An 18,949-nucleotide genomic window follows, 5' to 3' on the forward strand; every position below is an offset into this window, starting at 1 on the left:
TACGTGATGGCAAGGGGAAATCATCTACATTCTCTATGATTCATATTAAACATGTGATGACTTCTTCTTCTAGAATGACATTTTGCGTTTTATACGTTTTACACAATGGCCATGATGTTCAATCCCTCCAGCACGACAACACAATCTCATTGGCTTCTTTGGTTTGATAACACTATATGATTGGCTAGTATGTTCTAGTCCCACCATTTCATTGGGTGGTTTGCTATGAACACATTTTCTCATTGGCTACAGTGAATTGATCTATCTTACCACATGACTGGTTACTTGGGTCTGAGCTTGTTGTCTCATTGGGCGCTTAGGTATAATTGTGTTGTGTCACTGGCTGATGCACAAGTGACTGAACCGATATGACTGAGGGGTTGTTGTCAGGGTTGAACACACACACGTTCACACACACAAACACATTCACTGTAGTCTCACACACACAAACACACCAACACACACCTACACAAACACACACACACACACACACACACACACACACACACACACACACTAACACAAACACAAACAAAGCATATCAACAGAAACAGAAACAGCCCGGCCTGTGTGTGATACTGTAGGTATGTAACTGGAGTTTGGGTGTAGCAGAGCATGACAATACAATACATGGCAATCTATAAAAAACATTGCCTTGTTGCTTGACATGTATTGTGGTTGTGCCATTGTCTGTATGGGCTTCTGTGTTGGCCTAGGACAAATACTGACATTGACTCATTCACAAGATTTTTTTTGTTTGTTTGTTTTGGGGATTTTTTTGCTGAATAAAACTGACGTCTACTATATCGGAGAACAATCAGGAAATATTCTTTGAAGCTCAAAAGAATGTAAAGAATTTATCCTCCTCCATCACACATTATGCAAATCTTCCGGAGATGTACTGTGTGCAATTTTCATATGATGTTTCCGTATTTCTATTTTCAGAACATTGCTGTTATGTGTTCTGTGAGTCCAGGAGAGCCGAGCATTTGAGGGGCGAGGGGCCACGAGCCTTAATCACCGCATTGCGTAACATGCGTCCATATTCAGCATAATGCATCAGTAATCTCATTTCAGTGAGATAAATTCGTCTGCCTGTGCTGTGCTGTGCTGTGCTGTGCTGTGCAGTGCTGTGCTGTGCTGTGCTGTGCTGTGCAGTGCTGTGCTGTGCTGTGCTGTGCTGTGCTGTGCTGTGTGTGCCCGATCGCCTCGTGTCATCCCAGGTCTCCCTTCCGTATGAATGGGAACCCGGAGAGTGGCTGAGGCTGGCGCTCTCTCAGGCCCCGAGCCGGTCCAGATGTGGCCCGCTGTCGGCCGGTTGCTATCTGGGAGGCGGCGAAATGCAGCGTCTCCAGTGGTTGCGGGAACACAGGGGTGGTGTGTCATCAGCTGAATGGGTAGCAGAGGGGGGAGGGGCGAGCAGGTTATGTAAGCCCTGCTTGGTGACTCATTCTCCATGTCATTAAGGCACACTGCGGTTATTTCTTTTTTATTTATTTCTTTTTTTTTGCATCTCTCTCTCTCTCTCTATCTATCTGTCTCTCTCTCTCTCTCATTCTCTCACTCATCACTATCCCACTTTATCTTTCCTGTCTCTCCGTCTCTCCCATTCTGGCTTCCGCTCGGCGCATCCCACCGATTCTCTCTCTCTCGCATCTTTCTCATTCTGTCCATCTCGCTCCCTAGCTCTCACTGTTGCTCTCTCTCTCTCTCTACCTCTCTCCGATTCTCTCTCTCTTTTCTCTATCTCTCCCCCACCTCTCTCTCTCTCTTTCTCTCTCCGTCTTATTTTTCTGAAAGAGTGGGGTTGAGCAAACCCATGCCTCTGAGACAGACAGAGAGGTGCTGCTGAGTGACCTGGTTTTTCAAGTGCTCCTCCTTGAGAACAATGGTCCCGTCGAGCTTCCTCAGCTCCTCAATGGAGAGTGGATTTGGGGAACAATAGCGACGCCTTATCAGTTCTTAGATCCCTTTTTTTTATCAAACAAAAACGAGGCTGCGCCTACCGTGTGGCGCGAGAACAAGCGGACATGCAGCGCGCGCCTGTCAGCTCTGTGTTTTCGTACCAAAGCCGAATATTAGTCACACACTCGCAGGAAGTCTGTGTTTCGCACGTCACTGTACAAGCACAAGCTATTTTCACTGACAGGTCTACTCTCTGTCTGCTACATTTCAGCGTTGACACGCAAGGGGTAAGGAGTGGGCGGTGAAATTCATTCAAAGCATGTCTATAGTAGGCCCAGATCAGTGTGTCAATACTGTGCCGCATGGGTTGGACACCTCTACCTTGTGTATGTGGTGTAGTGTATGTCAGAGTGATTTAACAGGCTGATACACTCTTAGAAGAAAAAGGTGTTACAGAATATAGAATCAAAGGTGGTTCTATTGCATGCTTCATATATTGCACCCCTAAATGGTTCCTTAAACCGAAGTGTACATCAAATTAAAGTTCTTTAAAGGTTCTTTAAAGCCTGCATGGTTCTATATAGCACCACAATAACTCTTTTTTTAAGAGTGTATGAACATAATTTGAACATTTAGTCTACCAGTCACTGTAGTGTCATGTCTATCATGGAATGGCCATTGATTCATTCAATCATATGGTTATTAATGGATACAAATGCAGTAAGAGTTTACTTTGTGTTTTTGCTATTGTTTTTCACTGTGAGGATTGTATTGGTGTAAGCAGCTCATCTGTGGCTATCTGGACTGCATGCAAAAGATAGCTTTCTTCACTTAACTGAATTGAAGCTATATTCCCACAGAGATTCCCACATAGATATCACTACTCTTTGATGTATTGTAGTCACACATTTCCATAAAAAAACAAGTTCAGTGTTTGCGTTTGTGCTCAATTGACTAAATTTTTGCTTCAGTTTTGTACAGGGTGAATTTCCAGGAAGCAATGACTTTATGCCTTGCTTTCAGAATACACTAATCACTTGTCCCCATTTCTTCAAGACACCGATTCAGCAAGTTTAAAGTTATTCCTGTCAAAGTAAACATTCGAATGTCACTTAATACGTGCAGTATCAATATTTTCATTAGCAGGGAGAATTTCTTTTTGTTTTATATTTCCACCCTCCTCCAAACACACACACACAGAGACACACACACACACACACACACACACACACACACACACAGAGACGCTCATATCAAAACTGAAACAGGCCACCTCCTCTTCCGCAGGACATCCGTAGGATCTGGACGCTCGGATTCGGTGGGAATCTCCCACAGGGGGCAGCCAGCTTTCCTGTGTTCAAGAAATGACTTGACACAGATGGACACCAAAGAGTCAGTCGAGCTTGCCTTTAATGTGCCATGATGTGCATAATGACCTCAACGCTGTCACACAAGCTCACATACAGGTTATGTCCAGAAGTCAAGCGTGCACGCTGGGTAGTACCTTCTTCCCAGTAGCGTATTAGTTAGCTTGCTCCTCAGTATGCGTCCCTACCTACATTTGGACAGCACTAACTAGTTGGCGTCACCTGACTCGGGGAGGGGGGTGTGTTGACGATTTGCATGACGTGTGGAGCTTGACCTGCGCTGCGCAATGGATTATGGGATACCTGAGGGCAAAAAAGATGCATCGATGCACGCTTGGAAATCACGCCAAACGAAGTAGCCAACTAGTGAGAGCGCTTCACTTTCGGACAGTCTATTCTGACGTAACTTCCGGAAAATGCACACTGCCCAGCGTGCACGCTTGACTTCTAGACACAACCACAGTGTTGTCCGCATTCATCGGCACCCCTGCTAAAGTTGCGCAAAAAGAGGTATAGAAGACAATTCACTGTGTGGGGATGCATCTTGGTCTCACAATGAAAACAAGGAAAATCCAATCAAGAAGATGTGCACATTTATTCTGTAAAAGAGAGAAAAAAAAATCAGAGGCGGTGCTTCTACACTTTAGGTGCCTCTATACTTTACCAAAGGACCAGTTGGAGGTTGTGAATGAAAGTTTATCAGACCTTTCTAAGGCAATGAAGGTCTACTTCAGCTCAAGGCAAGATGTGTAACCTGATTAGTGGGTTACGCAAATGTTCTTTCATGTAGGAAAGATACACACACACACACACACACACACACACACACACATAGACACACATACACACACACACATACAGTACATTCCTAAAGTGCTGTGATCCCTCCGATTCACACGACAGCCTGAGCAGGCCTAGGCACTCAAAGTCTGTAATACGACACCCGTGACCCAGACACGACTCCTTCGGAACACTTCCGTTTGATGACCTCATATCTCAGACATTCCGTGGGCTGGGATTCCAAGGCCTGTGACGGCGCTCCTCAGCCATACATATGCAGGCGAACACACACACCGACCCCAGCGAAAACTCTGTGGCTCCCAACTTTGAAATCCATCCCACACACATACACTCACTTTAACAGCGTATAACTACTTTAGTCCTTTATGTCTCTTAGTCTTAAGACACCTTTTTGTCTTATAGTGCATTTGTTTTTAAGGATTACCTGCTTCGCTTCAGGAACCTCCCTCGTTTTAAAAAAAGTAATTAAAAAGCAGTTATGTAGTAAGACTGGTCGAACAACATGTCCTCGGCGCGATTTGTCAAAGTCTCCAGTTTGTTGTTTTGAGTGCAGAGAGAGAGATAGAGAGAGAGAGAGAGAGAGCAGTGAGCAGGCCACCGGATGGAGAACTTGGCCATGGCGGCAGGAGCCTCTGGCCTCAACAGATGGCTGCCACACTTCAACTCTACTACTCCATGCGTCTGTCTCCCACACATGACCCACTAATCTGCTAGCCTAAAATGATGATTTGTGACACCAAATGGACCCCTGACATGTTTTCTAGGTTCTTCTCTGTTGATTGGTCTAGGGTCATCTCTGTTGAATCCTGTCTTGAGGTTTTGAAGCAGCAAAATTGACCCCTTACATGCTTTCAAAGTTCATTTCTGCTGAATCCTGAATTGAAGAATGCAGACGTAGATGTGATGTTTTTCAGTTCTTTGAAACTGATATGGCGGTGGCCTTGATATAGGATACCTGGACCAGTGTTTCTCAAACACTGTAGTCATGTGTGCTTTGGACTTTTGAGGAACCTCATGTGTTTTTATACAGGCTCATAGTCATAAAGGAGTTGTTACGAATAAGTAAAATAGGCTACAGCTCTCTTTCACAGTTCAGTAACTCAGCATGTGAGTGTATCCCTATCACTGAACACACCTTTTAGCCTATAATAATCTGTGTGACAGACTTCAGAATCAACAAACAGAAGTCAGTGTGGCTTGGCAATTTGGTTTGAACTTTGGTGTGCCTTGCCTTGTTGTGTCTCTGGTTAAGTTCAGCTTTCACAGAGGCGTAGTGCCTGAACTATAAACTGATGGTTCACAGAGGATAAAAAAAAAAGAACGCCAAACACTCGGTGGGAATGAGAGAAGGATGGCCTTAAGTCTAGTCTGGTGAGTTCACTATCACCATCATGCTTATGGATAACCCAAGATTTGGGACAGAGGGAATGCAAACATGTCTGACGTTCTCCTCGTGAGCTAAAACACCCACTGTGTTGAACAGATCTCCAGCGCAAAGAAGGCTGATAGTCATATTGTGCATTGTTAGTAATCATACTAATGATAATTGTGGTGTATGGCCATTTAGATGTCCTCAGAAAAGCAGCAATTAAAACCAGACTTACTCATTTTTGTGAGAAGACTCTGAGAAACGTTTGATGACCATGGACATACAACATTAACTTTGAAATCATTGAAATCACATTGATCAGATATTTCTAACATTACTAAGTTCCTACTTTGCCTAAACTTAAAAAACTGCATCAGTAGTCAGAAAACAATGTAGGCCTTTGCTGTAAATAAATGTAGGGTACCGGTACATTCTTCCTACTGCAATTTTTTATGTTTGCATCAATGTGGTGTTGCTACTGTTACTACCACAGCCACTTTCTATTTACTATAGGCCACTATATAATATCCCCTCCTCGATTGGCCTGACCTTTCTGAGGGCTGATGGAAATGTTAATGAATTATGGTGTTGCATTGATTTTGCCAAATTTCTTCAGCTATGAGGTTAACATACGGGTGCAGTTAGTGTAATATAGTATTAATATGGTTGTGTTTATTCTAACTTAACACTGCCCAGCGGCTAATACACAATGCCGCTTATACACAGGAAATTACTGTAGTATCTCCCTCAAAGGAGCTCTAGGTGACCAGGTAAGCAATTTCATGACAATTCATTTCTCTCTAAAAAAATGCCCGTCAGTGCCACGGTGTCTCAGTGAAAACACTGACCTCGATGTGATCCGTAGCGGCAGTTCTTGGTGCTTTTCCATCCGAAGGTGTGTTTTGTACTTACAAAAGAGATGTCAACTTGATAAGACCCGCCCAGGCCGTTTGTCATTATCACACCTCCGCAGAACACACTGCGTTGTCATGCCAGAGTGGAGATGGCATCGTGCTGGACCGCTGGCCACCGAGAGCACGCCGGAGGCGGGGTCCAGGCCTCGGCATACGCCAGCACTGACTTGGCAGCCAGTGCCAGCCTGCCATTCACAGCTGCACAGTGGCTTATCTGGCATTCATTACCTGAGTCCACTGATAACCAATGAGCCAAGAGAGGAAAGCTAAAGGATGGATATTAGCTGATAAGATTGTGATATGCAAAAATATGTTGCCACAACAACAACAACAACAACAACAAATCATTATTATTATTATTATTATTATTATTATTATTAATAATAATAATGATAAATAATTGTCGTATTGCAGTTGTTGCAGTCTTCATAGCTGAACAGCAGTGTACAGTATGAGAGATCAGTGTTTGGTCTACTTTGACTGCATCTAGTTTACTCATGAGCAGTCCTTTCCTCTCCTCTCCTCTCCATTCAGCACATCTACGTGGGAAAGCACACACTAATCCTGCCGGTGGAGAGGAGAGGAGAGGAGAGGAGAGGAGAGGAGAGGAGAGGAGAGGAGGGGAGTGGAGTGGAGGGGAGAGGAGAGGAGAGGAGAGGAGAGGAGAGGAGAGGAGGGGAGTGGAGTGGAGGGGAGAGGAGAGGAGAGGAGAGGAGAGGAGAGGAGGGGAGGGGAGGGGAGTGGAGTGGAGCCCGTTCCGTTCCGTCACAGAGATGCCGAGGCAGGGAGTGCAAATGGGCCCCAGATATGATTCACGGGATTAGATCGTAATCCCCCCACAACAGGAAATGAAATCTGATGCACAACATCAAAAGAACGGTGCTATAACTCGATGGCAGTCAATGGCTCGGAACATTCTGTGGCCGAAGAGGCTTTGGCAAGTCCAGTTGGCCTACCAAGAAGACGTTGAACTGGACAGAGCCTATTGAACTGTTGTTTCACTACTCGGATCCATTCCTTTCTGTACAATGGATTCAGGCAAATGATATGTTACTCCCCACATACACTATGAAACAACAACGCATCAATTCTAGGCTAGCAGGCCTAATGTAACCAAACAAACATTTATCACAAATAAGATAACGTCAGATGGACTGCTGAAACACCCTGTACTTACTCTAAGTGAAATCCTGTGTGTGTGTGTGTGTGTGTGTGTGTATTTTTTTTATAGATTACATACAGATCATTTATCGAGGTAAGAGGCCATGTTTCTAAAATCCGCTGTAAAAGGGCTGAATTAAATTATTTCCCTCTCACAGTTCTGGGGAAATGAACAGAAGTTTCCGCTGTGCCTTGTTAGGCCACAGCACGGGCTGCCAAACTGTGAGATTAGGATTAAAGAAGCCGAGCCATCCCCGGAAGCATCTGCCAGACCTAAGGGCAAGCGTGGTTGTTGTTGTGGGCAGGCAAATCATCTTACCGAAGATGAGAATAATTTAGACTCAAATACTTATCCCTCACTCACTCACACACACGCACACACACACACACACACACATACAGTACATACACACACACACACACACACACACAAGGGGTAAAAAAAGAGGCCTAAAACATCTGGTGTATCTGCATGAGATGGCTACTGTTGGTGTTGGAGACAGCAAGTCTGTGTGTGCGGTGATTACATTACGCCCTGAATGTCATCATCGCGCGATCTGAACGTGTCGCGAAGCGCTGCGGCGGCTGCCAGAGCGGCGGAGGAGGAGGCAACGCGGGGCCTTTTAGCGAGAGAGGAGACGAGACGAGATGAGAAGGTGCTTGTGCTGCAGCCACGCCTGAGACGTCAGGGGCCAGCCGCAGCTGTGAAGTTGCCTAATTGTAATGCAATGTGTTAAATGTGAGTGACAGAGGATGAGCTTTTTTTTCCGCGGCGACCAGATGTGCTCGAAATGCTCTAAAAAAAACGAGACTGTTGGGATGGTGTTCTTCCTCTGCCCTCACTACCCCCCCCTCGTCCTCTTTTTTTAAAAGCGACCCATCCGCCCCCACGCTCTTCCGGTGAGAGCCGAGCTGAGTGCGAGCGGTCTTCTCCTTCCTCTCCAGCAGACACACACACACACACACACACACACACACACACACACACACCACAGAGTTTCACAAGGCTGTGCGCACAATTTGAATTACTGGAACAGAGGTGACTGAGTTTCTTTCTCACAGTTATTCAGCATGTTCTCATCTATCTGATGTTAAAGCCGCCATCTCATGTTCATCTGTGTGTGTGCAGAACAGCTCAAGATAGCTGGTACTGCATATGCCACTGAATACAGAGATTTCAACATGGTCTCAGTGTAAGATGGTAATCATTTCTTCATTACACACAGTATTAGAAAAAGCCTTCCCCTAAAAGCCAAAAGCAAGCAGAAGCACATCTCTCTGAAATATTTATAGACATAGGTAATAACTTCTGAGTTCTTGACATGTGGAGTATTTTTGTCCTCCATTCTAATTATCTTTTCATTTCAACTCAGGGTTGGAAAGAGGAGGGGGTGCGGGGGAATCAATATCGATCTATGGCGTTATCACCTCAGATGTCCTTCAGAGGTCATGGTCACAGCGGCATCCCTCCCTACAGTATGTCTGTGTTTGACCAAGACACCTTGCAGCGACAGACTTATCTAACACAAAAACTCTCTCCGTCTCTGTGTGGTCTCACAGCTGCAGGCTGCTTGGGAATCACAAGGTGAAATGTGTCCTTTTATCCTTAAGCCTCGGCACACTCTATAATCAGTTAGCAGTCCGTTCTCACACTTAGAGAAGCTTTAATTAACGGCTGTTTTTCAAATGATCCTCATCTCGTTAGCTCAGCTAGTTTGACCTTCAACTATTTTACTTTGACTAAATATTAACATATGAAAAACATAATCTCATCAACAAAACAACATATTTTTGTTTGTTTGATTATTTCTGACGGAGGAGTTGTTTTTTTCCTGTTTTCCCTCATATTCTCAAGATGCAGAGGAAAACAAAACAACGTTTCTGAGTTTGTTTTCGCTGGGGGGGTGGTGGTGGAGTGGCGGCCGGCGGAGAGAGATGTCGTAACAGGATGCATAGCGTCCCTGGCCCGCTTGATACACCGCTGAAAATATCTGGTTTCCGCATGTCAGTTTTTGTGAGTGAAAGGGAAGTGGTTGTGTTGTGGTTTGAGCGAGATCACGCTGGGTTGGGCCACAGGCCGGCTCTGCAGGCTGACAGGCCCCCTGAGGAACAGGAACTCAGGGCCGCCCGAGCTTCTGACAGAATGAGGAAATCCAACCACACCTAAGGCTCGGGGCCGCAGACCCAAACACAAGCGCTTCACATCCTCCCTCGCAAAGCGCAAACACACAGCTAGTTTCCATTCAACTGCAGACGCTGTCAAACAAAATAAGGTCGCCTGACATCAACTGAAGACATTCAACAAAGTTCTTCCTATTTAAAAAAAAAAAAAATTATAATAAAGAGCAGCCAGTGAAAATCTCAACTATGCTTATGTAACTTGTTACTTAATCACAACTCATGAATTCAAATCCATTGACAAGAAAAACTTTTTTCGGAATAGAAAAATGACACCTCATTTATTTGTTGTATAAACATATATTTCACTGGTCATGAAATACATCAGTAGAATTGAAACCTTCATGAACAGGACAATGAAACCCTTATGTGAAGTAAATACAGTATACATAATATATTACTGAAGCTTGCATTTTAACAAATGCATATCCATACGACAGCACTTTTTGACAATTATTAGAGGCTAGAATGAATGGTGGTGAGCACATTTGAAAATCCCTGAAACATGCCCCGGTGGGATATGCAAATCTCTCTCATTTGTTTGCACCGACAAGCTGGCTTTCATTGGCATCAGGTTCATTGATACTTTCTTACAACACCATACAAGCGCTTCCATCAGTGTTGACAGACATAATAGAGATCATCACCTCCCTTGATTGGAAAAAAAGAATAGAAAAACAAAAACAAACAAAAAACAAAGTCTTGGGTCAATGGCCAACCCAGTGACAGTGTGTTTGTGGAAACACTTCTCTGTACAGGCTAAACCTTAGAAAGATGAGTGGGCTGAACCATACTGTAAATTCATCATGGAAAAAAAGGCAACAGGAATCACATGACACAATGACCAAACAAGTTAAATCAGTGAATTCTTTTGGGCTTTTCAGAGCTGAGTATTCAGTCCCACTAACAAAACAACTCCATGTGTGATAGCTTTGTGTGTGACATGCAAAACTGATTACTACGTGTCTTCGAAAGTATGTCCCATAACAGAAAAATTTAAACTCATTTGGTCGTTAATAGTTCATAATATTTAACATGTCATCCTTATGGAGAATTGCTGAGAAAATATACATTTGATAACAGTCAATAGAAATGCTATGGTAATTTAAGGCCAGCTTAAAGACACCCATTTCCCTCTACAGGGTACCGTATAAGAAATGCCTGTGTAAAAGCTTTGGTCCCGGTATTGGGTCTTCTTTGCACACTCCTGTGCTTTTCTTCAATTGTAAATTGTAAATATGCTTTGTAAAAGCATCTCCTAAACCCCCTTGCAAATTCCATACATACATCTCTCTTACACACCCATTCAAACCAGGCCCTTCAACCCCCCCACCCACACACACACACACACACACACACATAACAGTCATTATTTCAATAATAGCTATACATTATGGTATACATACATTACAACATGGTACAGATGCTGGTTATGCAAGGCTTGTAGGTGGTATAGATTATCCCCGAGTAAACGCAATCTTTTGGTTGGAGTCTGAAACCTCTCAGTCATGATTCCACTTGATGAACCATCAATGTTCTGAAACGTATGTTATTACATAACATATGACTTGCAATGGCAGACTAGCTGTAATGGGGCATACTGATTGTAGATAGATACCATCAGGATGTTTGTTCACTGTACATTCTATGTATAAGACTTTAGAAATGACTATATCATAATCTGTAGTCAGGGCTATGGCTTAAGCCTCTATTGCGTGTTAATTACTACCAAAATGAGCCCTTCAAAAAATACGTTTTTTAAAATGTCTTATGTTAGCACAAAGCATTATGTTTAGCATAGTATTTGGTTTTCAGAAGACATTATTCTGTCTTGTTTACTAAGTCTAAAGTGACCCACTCTAGTAAAATACATTTTATATCATTATGTCATTATGAAATTAAACATTCATGCATATGAGTGTGTTTCTGAGAGAGCTTTTAAAGTGTACACAGAAATACATTTTTTTTCCTAGAAAAGGAATAAATGTCTTCCACCATACTGTGGCTTCATAGAGAGTTTCAGCACATTATGTGACACCGACACATAAGTGCCCTTGTTCATTTCCTCTCCGTCGCCATTTCATAAATTCATTGCATCATACGTGCATTATTTCCGATAACCGAGTTCCTGGAACCGCACAACAAGCTTTTTTCGTTGAGCCTGAATTCCTGTCAAACTCCCTTCGAAAAATAGCTTAGGTCTTCAAGTGATGGTTCCCTCAAGAAAGATTCCCCCTTTCACCACTGTGATTATCATCATCACGGGCCACACACAAGTCCCTCAGCCCTCATGTTGTCTCCAGAGAGTCCAGCTGGAAAACATTGTGGTTGGTTGGTGTGGAAAAGTAAAGCTGTCCACTGTCCGGGCAGTTGTCGCACGGGCTGCTGAGCCCCAGAGTTCTCTCAAAGTCGAGCAGCTGGCCCATGAAGTTGAAGTTGGGCGAGATGTTGGACTTCTTGCGCTTGACGAAGTCGTAGGCGTCGTTGAGGGACAGGCTGAGGTGCTGCATCAGGTACGCCACCGTCACCGTCACCGACCTGCTGATGCCAGCCAGGCAGTGCACCAGCACCCCACACCTCGTAGAGCGGGCTTCATCTGTGGACCAACACCATCATCATCATCATCATCATCATCATCATCATCGTCGTCACCATCGTCATCATCATCATCATCATCATCGTCAACATCATCATCATCATCATCATCACCATCATCATCATCATCACCATCATCATCATCATCATCATCACCATCACCATCATCATCATCATCACCACCACAAAAGAAATCATCTTCACCATCTTTCTCTGGCCCTTTCACATCATGATCAGTATCACCATCATCCCCATAAAACTAGCCACTATCACCTTCTTTTCCCCCTAATCATTATCATGCTATCAACATCAACACATAACTATCATCATTACTGTAAAAGACCTCACTCTCTTCCCCTTTGTCATACATTCATAATCATCATCATCCTCATCCTCATAGTCATTACCAACACCAAAGCTGTCACCTTCACCACTTAGGCCTACAGTACATTTACCACCATGTTACAACCATATCATCAACATATAACTCAGGTCTTAAGCCCTATACATCGTCGAAGCAGACAGACCTCTGCACACTCACTCCTCGCACTCCTCGGATTCTAGACCCCGCTCATGTTTATGTGTGCATTATTGATACCATAGCCTTCCCATATTAATTTTGAATATGTTATTCACACTTGTAATAATGCTGTGAGCTATACTCCAGGCAACGTGCCTTCCCCTCATCTCATCTCTCTCTCTCTGCAGTCTAATGTGGGTATAGCAGGCAGCACACACACTGCAGAAAGTGATTAGGTGTTCCTGGGGATTTACTCAATGGTGTATCAGGCTATTTTTGCTTATTTCCATTCATCTCCTCAGTGCTAGCCTACTTAGCGTCTCGTGCAAAAATGCCTCTCTCGACAACAATGCATCTCCCACAGCCGTGAAATCAGACGAGCTGATGAGAGAGACACAGAGAGGCTGTATGCGTGGCTATTTAGGTACCATGATAGGCACGCACGAGGGAACGTTCGACACGAGTTTGCCAGTATGAAAAGAGTATATTCAAAGGCCTGACAGGCTTTATCCGCCAACAGCTTACAGGAGAACAGGAACGGGCCTATCACACTTCCAAAACATCTTAACTTAAAAACAGCAACTTATTGACAGGAATGCAGCACATGCCCACAAATAAAGGCGAAGGCCGTATGGCATATTTTTCGACGATCCACTCCACTTACCGATGAAGGAGATGGCCTCTGGAAAGAACTGAGACAGATTCTGGCTCCAGTGGTCGGAGATGGGGATCTGCTTGTACCTGAACTGGCCCTCGTGCTCGAACATGTTGGGCAGGTTGGGTGTCACGTTGAGGATGTACTTGATGTTGTATTTGCTGAGCACGTCCATGTTGCTGGAGTCCTTGGCACAGCCCAGGTACAGGTACGGGAGGATCTCGACGGGGAAGGCCGCCGCCTGGGCACCCGATAGCGGGCTCTCCTCGCTCTCGGTGGCACTGCACAGCTCGCGGTCCGACTCGCCGTCCGAGCAGTCGGAGCTGATTCGGAGGCCGCCCAGGCCCAGGACCGAGGTGGGGGGGGATGTACTGGGGCAGGAGACGTCCAAGAGCGTCTCGCAGTGTTCGGGGTACTCTGTCTGAAATGTCACAAATCCCCCTGCGGCAAGAAACAGAGAGGGTGGTTCAGTAACATGCAGTCAAAGGTGTTAGGAAGCACGAGGGGTGTTTCAACACTTGTCTAGCTCAAATAAAACTTCCCTGTATTAGTGTAGACTAACAAACAGCTTACTGGTTTCCTGTGTTGCAATCTATCCACCACAAGTAAAAGGAGAGGAACCATTTCACACACTACACTGACTGCGCTTTTTTTTTTTTTAGTTCAGGAATGATTCACTTCACTGTGAATGTTGCACTTAAATGAGCAGTCCAACTATCACACTACTACACAAGCTTTAGAATGGGGGAAAAGGCCACAAACATGTAGTATCCTACATATTACATGTGAATACACATGTAAATGTACTTTAACAAAGCTTCTGTCACACCAGCTGAAAGAAAACCGGGCCTGTATGCTACAGCATTTCTTTTTCTTTTTGAGTGTGTGTGTGGTCTTGTTTACAGGAAGTAACAAGCAGTGTATTCAAAACCATTCAACAATATTGCTATTGTTATTGTCATGTTCCAATAGTGAAACTAGATAGGTCTATAATATGCTATGTCATAGTCATAGAATTGAAAATACCAACAGACTACTTACCTTTCAGGTAGTATGCTTGGCACCCTTCGTCCCATAGCTTCTGCAGAAGAAGTCCTAAAACTGAACTCGTTCCAGAGTGCATCTCTGAAGTACATTCATCGTACAAAATCACCGTGTCCGTCCTACACCGCCGTATGAACTTTTCTTTATCCTCATTATTCGGAATTAGAGATCGAATCGGTAGATTTCCCCTTTTAAATCTGCGAAGCATCAACCCAGGGATCACCAAATTGATAGCAGTCTCGATGTGAGATGACTCATAGATCTCATGCGATCGACAATCCAACAGCAACAGCGAATTCCCACCAGATTCTAATTCCACTTGCAGCCATTCCACGCTTTTACCCGTCATCGTGATTTTACGACTCGGTTACTTCACATCACATTTTTACAATACTAAAGGTAATCGGAGGTTTCAGAACGAACGCGTAGAATCATAAACAACAGTGTCAGACAAGGCAAGGTAGCCTAACTCTCAACACTGGCTGTTCAGGATGCGGGATTTCATGACGACATACCGTGCGTTAGAGCGGGAGTGATGGAAGCCGTGAACGCGACAGGTCGAGTAGCCTAGACTTCCTATCATATGAAGAAAAACACAGACGTGTCTCTCAGACAAAGCTCTTCACCTCACAACGGTTATTACGTCCACCTAATTACCGCGTCTTCGCTCTTCTGGGTCAAGCACTTCTTCACTGAGCATAGTGTGGTATGGTTAAGTTACAATGGTGTCACACAAGAAGGAGGAGTTTTCTATTCAGCTTTTTAAAACCGAAAGGAGGAGCCAAAAGTTCTCTTTGGAATCCTGTGCTTGATTCTTCATTCTCGATTCTCACTTTCGTTCACACCAGTACATTCATGATTAAGGTCGCTGCTAGCGCTGCGAGCCCACTTCCACATATACTTGACAGGTCATTGAAAAAACACCTATTTTGGGCTAGTTTTGAGCCCTATTTGTGTGCTGACTTCAGACATGAACATTGTGTTTATGATTTGCACATTGTGAATACCCATAAATTATTGTAGCTCAAAAAGAAACAAAATAGGCCTAGCCTTGTTTTGGTTTTTCCTGGTCAGATATGTGTGACAGCATACTGTATGTGGTCAACAGGTGTGTGTCGGACAAAAATCCTGAAATTGGCTAAGCACTGCAATATTGTTAATCAGCAAATTCCATTTCTAGGCCTACTTCTAGTCACATGCAATATAATAATCCATCCTTGTGATTCTGTCACAAAACATTTCTGACTCAACAGGCACAGTATTGCATAACTCTGTGTAAAATGTCAAAACGGCTGTAATTTTTACACTATGCATCCGTTGCAGCAGTAGGCTACAGTAGCCTATAGGCTGTAAGGTGGAAGTGACAGAGATTTCCCCTGTTAAGAGACTCCAGAGCTCGGCCGTATGGTCCCTGCTGTGAGCTTTGGTGAACAGGTGCCATGCTTCTGCAAAGGCAAGGGCGTGGGGAGGGGGGGGGGGGGGGGGGGGGGGTTTGTGGGAGAGAGAAGGATGAAGGCCCGGGCACTTTCACAGCTTGTTAAGTATGACTGAAGGAAACAGATGTCCCTCTGCTCAGGGCCTACCATGGGATTCCTAAGGGCTTCTAGGCCTTTCACACGCATCGCCATCTGATTGAAGGCTCCGTGGTCTTTTTGTGTCTGCACCTGTTAATATACACTATAGACATGCCCCACACTGTAGATGGAGAGATAGAGAGAGAAAGAAAGAAAGAAAGAAAGATGGATGAGGATGAAGAGGGAGAGAGTGGGATGTAAAAAAAAAAGCCTGCAAACGGTAACACAAACAGCAGCAGCATCGGCGGCAGTCGAGGGAGGGATTGTTCATTTCCGTGCGTGCGGCGCGCTCATGAAGGGGAACTGGGAAGCAGTGGGAGATGGGTGGGAAGCATGCCGTGCTCGCAGATCATCTGCCTGTGCACGTGAGTGCAGCAGACACACACACACACATGCAGGCACACACACACACACACACACACACATGCGCACAGATGTGGAACAGCAGCGGCTGGATTAGAGGAATGCGCGGTGGAGGAGCCGAGTATAGCCGAGCAGACGCTCACCATCACCTCTGCAGTCCTAGAGTACAGCGGCGTGCGTGGCGTTATCAGCGGCATCCTCAAAAAATCATGGCGCAAATCCGTGAAATTACCCATTTTTGCACCCCATTAAAATAAAATGGTGCATTTTATTTAAGATCATGCATAATTCCACAGTTACCATGAAGCAAGGTCTACCATTAGCTCGATACATTCATACCAGTGTAATTTTTTTTATATGGCTATGCATCACACATAGGATGCTAATTGCTAAAACAGAGAGATTAAGGCAAATAAAATCTTCACATACAATAACAATAAACTCAAGTTAATATGGCTGCCTGCCGCGCTGGAGTTTTTTCTCTATTATGCAACTGTGGAGAGTGCGTGCCGTCATGATAATACCCCATCATGAGAGGCAGCCATAGCCTTTGTTGGCACAGTCCTTGGTGGCAGTACATGGCTTTTCAAAGCGCTCACGATCTCCTCCTACAACCTACAAACAGATGAACTCTGTGGTGGCTGCTTTTCCCATAAACCCATGCAGAATCTGCAGAGAGGTGGCGTCAAGAGAACGGCATGGTGCATCACATATATTTCTTTTGCAACAGAATATATATATACATATATATATATATATATATATATAGAGAGAGAGAGAGAGAGAGAGAGAGAGAGAGAGAGAGAGAGAGAGAGAGACACTCTGTGTTGATGTGAGTGTTGTGTGCATTGATGGGCAAATATGTTTGTCACAAATAGTGGTCCACATGTAGGCCTGAAGGTGGCTGCTTTCTGGTGAGACGTTTTTGATCATGGATAACTGGTCACATAGTGGCCAACGCTGCAGACTGACTGAAAAACGTGTCATCCTTAAAGCAGTGCCTTCACTATTCATGTAATTCTTTGCACCTTTCTCCAGATGCAAGAGAAAATTCAACAAAATTGTAAATGGCGTTTTGGACACCACCTAGTGGTCAAGTATTTGTGTGAGCTCCATTTTATGAATCGCGAGCATGATGTTGTTTTTCAGTGAGTGAATGGACAAGCCTGTTATTGTAAAACGGAAACAACTGTTTGCAAGATCCAAAGACTGGGCTCTAGAATTGGATTTCATTAGTATGTGATCACCAATGTTGCCATCATTCAACAGCACTATAGAGTATACCAGGCAAAAGGGCACAAATCTAAGGGCACAAATCTTACACATTTTCAGTCGTTTGGGTCTTGAAGTCCTATCAGAATGAATTTTCCCAACTACTGTAAAGTAGGCCTAGTGTTTTTGGACAGTTTTTGACAAGCATCTTTCAAAACCAGCGGTCAATTTCATTTCAAGGTTGAAAGAATTGAGGCCCAGAAATTAATTTATTTGGTATTGAAGATTTAGGATCAGGGACAAATGCTGAATCATTAAGGCAGAGTAAACAGAGGAATTTGAATGAGAATTTGTCAAGGCTTGTTTCATATGACTGATAGCTGCTGCATGAATCATGCCACTCTGTGGCCTCGAGTCTTCCGATGAAGTCTGTTGTTACTCCCATTCTTTTGACATGAGGTTGATATATTTGCATAGATATCAATGAGATACTCTCATGAAACGTGACGAACGTGCCAAACGCGGCAAACGTGCACTGTGTGTTTTAACACTGGACCGCCACACACACATTTACTCACACTCTTACAGGAGTACCACACTTCAGCTGTAACCACACACACTCAACACTGATGGACATGTCTGTCTTTTCTCTCTCTCTCACTCTCTCTCTCTCTCTCTCTCTCACACACACACACACACACACACACACTCACACACACACACACACACACACACACACACACTCGTGTGATTCCTTGAATGGTATTCTCTTCAGCCCAGGGAGCCATTACTGTGTCACAGTGACAGTAATATCTATCCCTATATCAGAGCTGCAGAGATATGACTGAAATAATGAGGGATCCTGAGGCTGTGGGAAGGAGAATCTTCACCATATCCAGTACTGAATGGCAGTGTGCCAGAGTCAACTTAAAATAGAATAGAATAGAATAAATAGAATAGAATGATCGAACTTGTGCCTTTGAAGAACCAACCACAACAACCACAACAACAACAACAAAACACAGTTAGCTGTTTTTCTGCAGTGCAATAATACAGTATGTCAATATGTCAGTTTTTGATTTCTGCAGTAAAGTGCAGTACTATGCAGAGTTTTATTCATGTGCAAAACGTTGTTTTTCCTGCCTATGAACGGCAAACAATTCCTCCAAAACTGCAGCTTTGACATGTGAAGTAGCAGTTATGTTTTGCATGCCACTAAATAAAATCAAAACTTGCTCAAAAACCGCACTCACATCAGAATAAAACATGACTATTATTATCTCCAAGTGTA

At 44.1% G+C, this 18,949-nt stretch overlaps 1 protein-coding gene across 1 annotated transcript; it reads right to left on the reverse strand.

Moving 5' to 3' along the window:
• Positions 1–9,975: 9,975 nt before the first annotated feature.
• On the reverse strand, positions 9,976–15,209 carry LOC134087488 (dual specificity protein phosphatase 7-like). The gene is made up of 3 exons (XM_062541007.1): positions 14,507–15,209; positions 13,475–13,906; positions 9,976–12,291 (listed from the first exon to the last, which is right to left on the reverse strand). Exons 1-3 carry the CDS (start codon positions 14,856–14,858, stop codon positions 11,984–11,986), a joined length of 1,092 nt encoding a protein of 363 aa, XP_062396991.1. The 5' UTR covers positions 14,859–15,209; the 3' UTR covers positions 9,976–11,983.
• Positions 15,210–18,949: the final 3,740 nt, after the last annotated feature.

Source organism: Sardina pilchardus, chromosome 7 (assembly GCF_963854185.1).
Source record: "Sardina pilchardus chromosome 7, fSarPil1.1, whole genome shotgun sequence".
NCBI lineage: Eukaryota > Metazoa > Chordata > Actinopteri > Clupeiformes > Clupeidae > Sardina > Sardina pilchardus.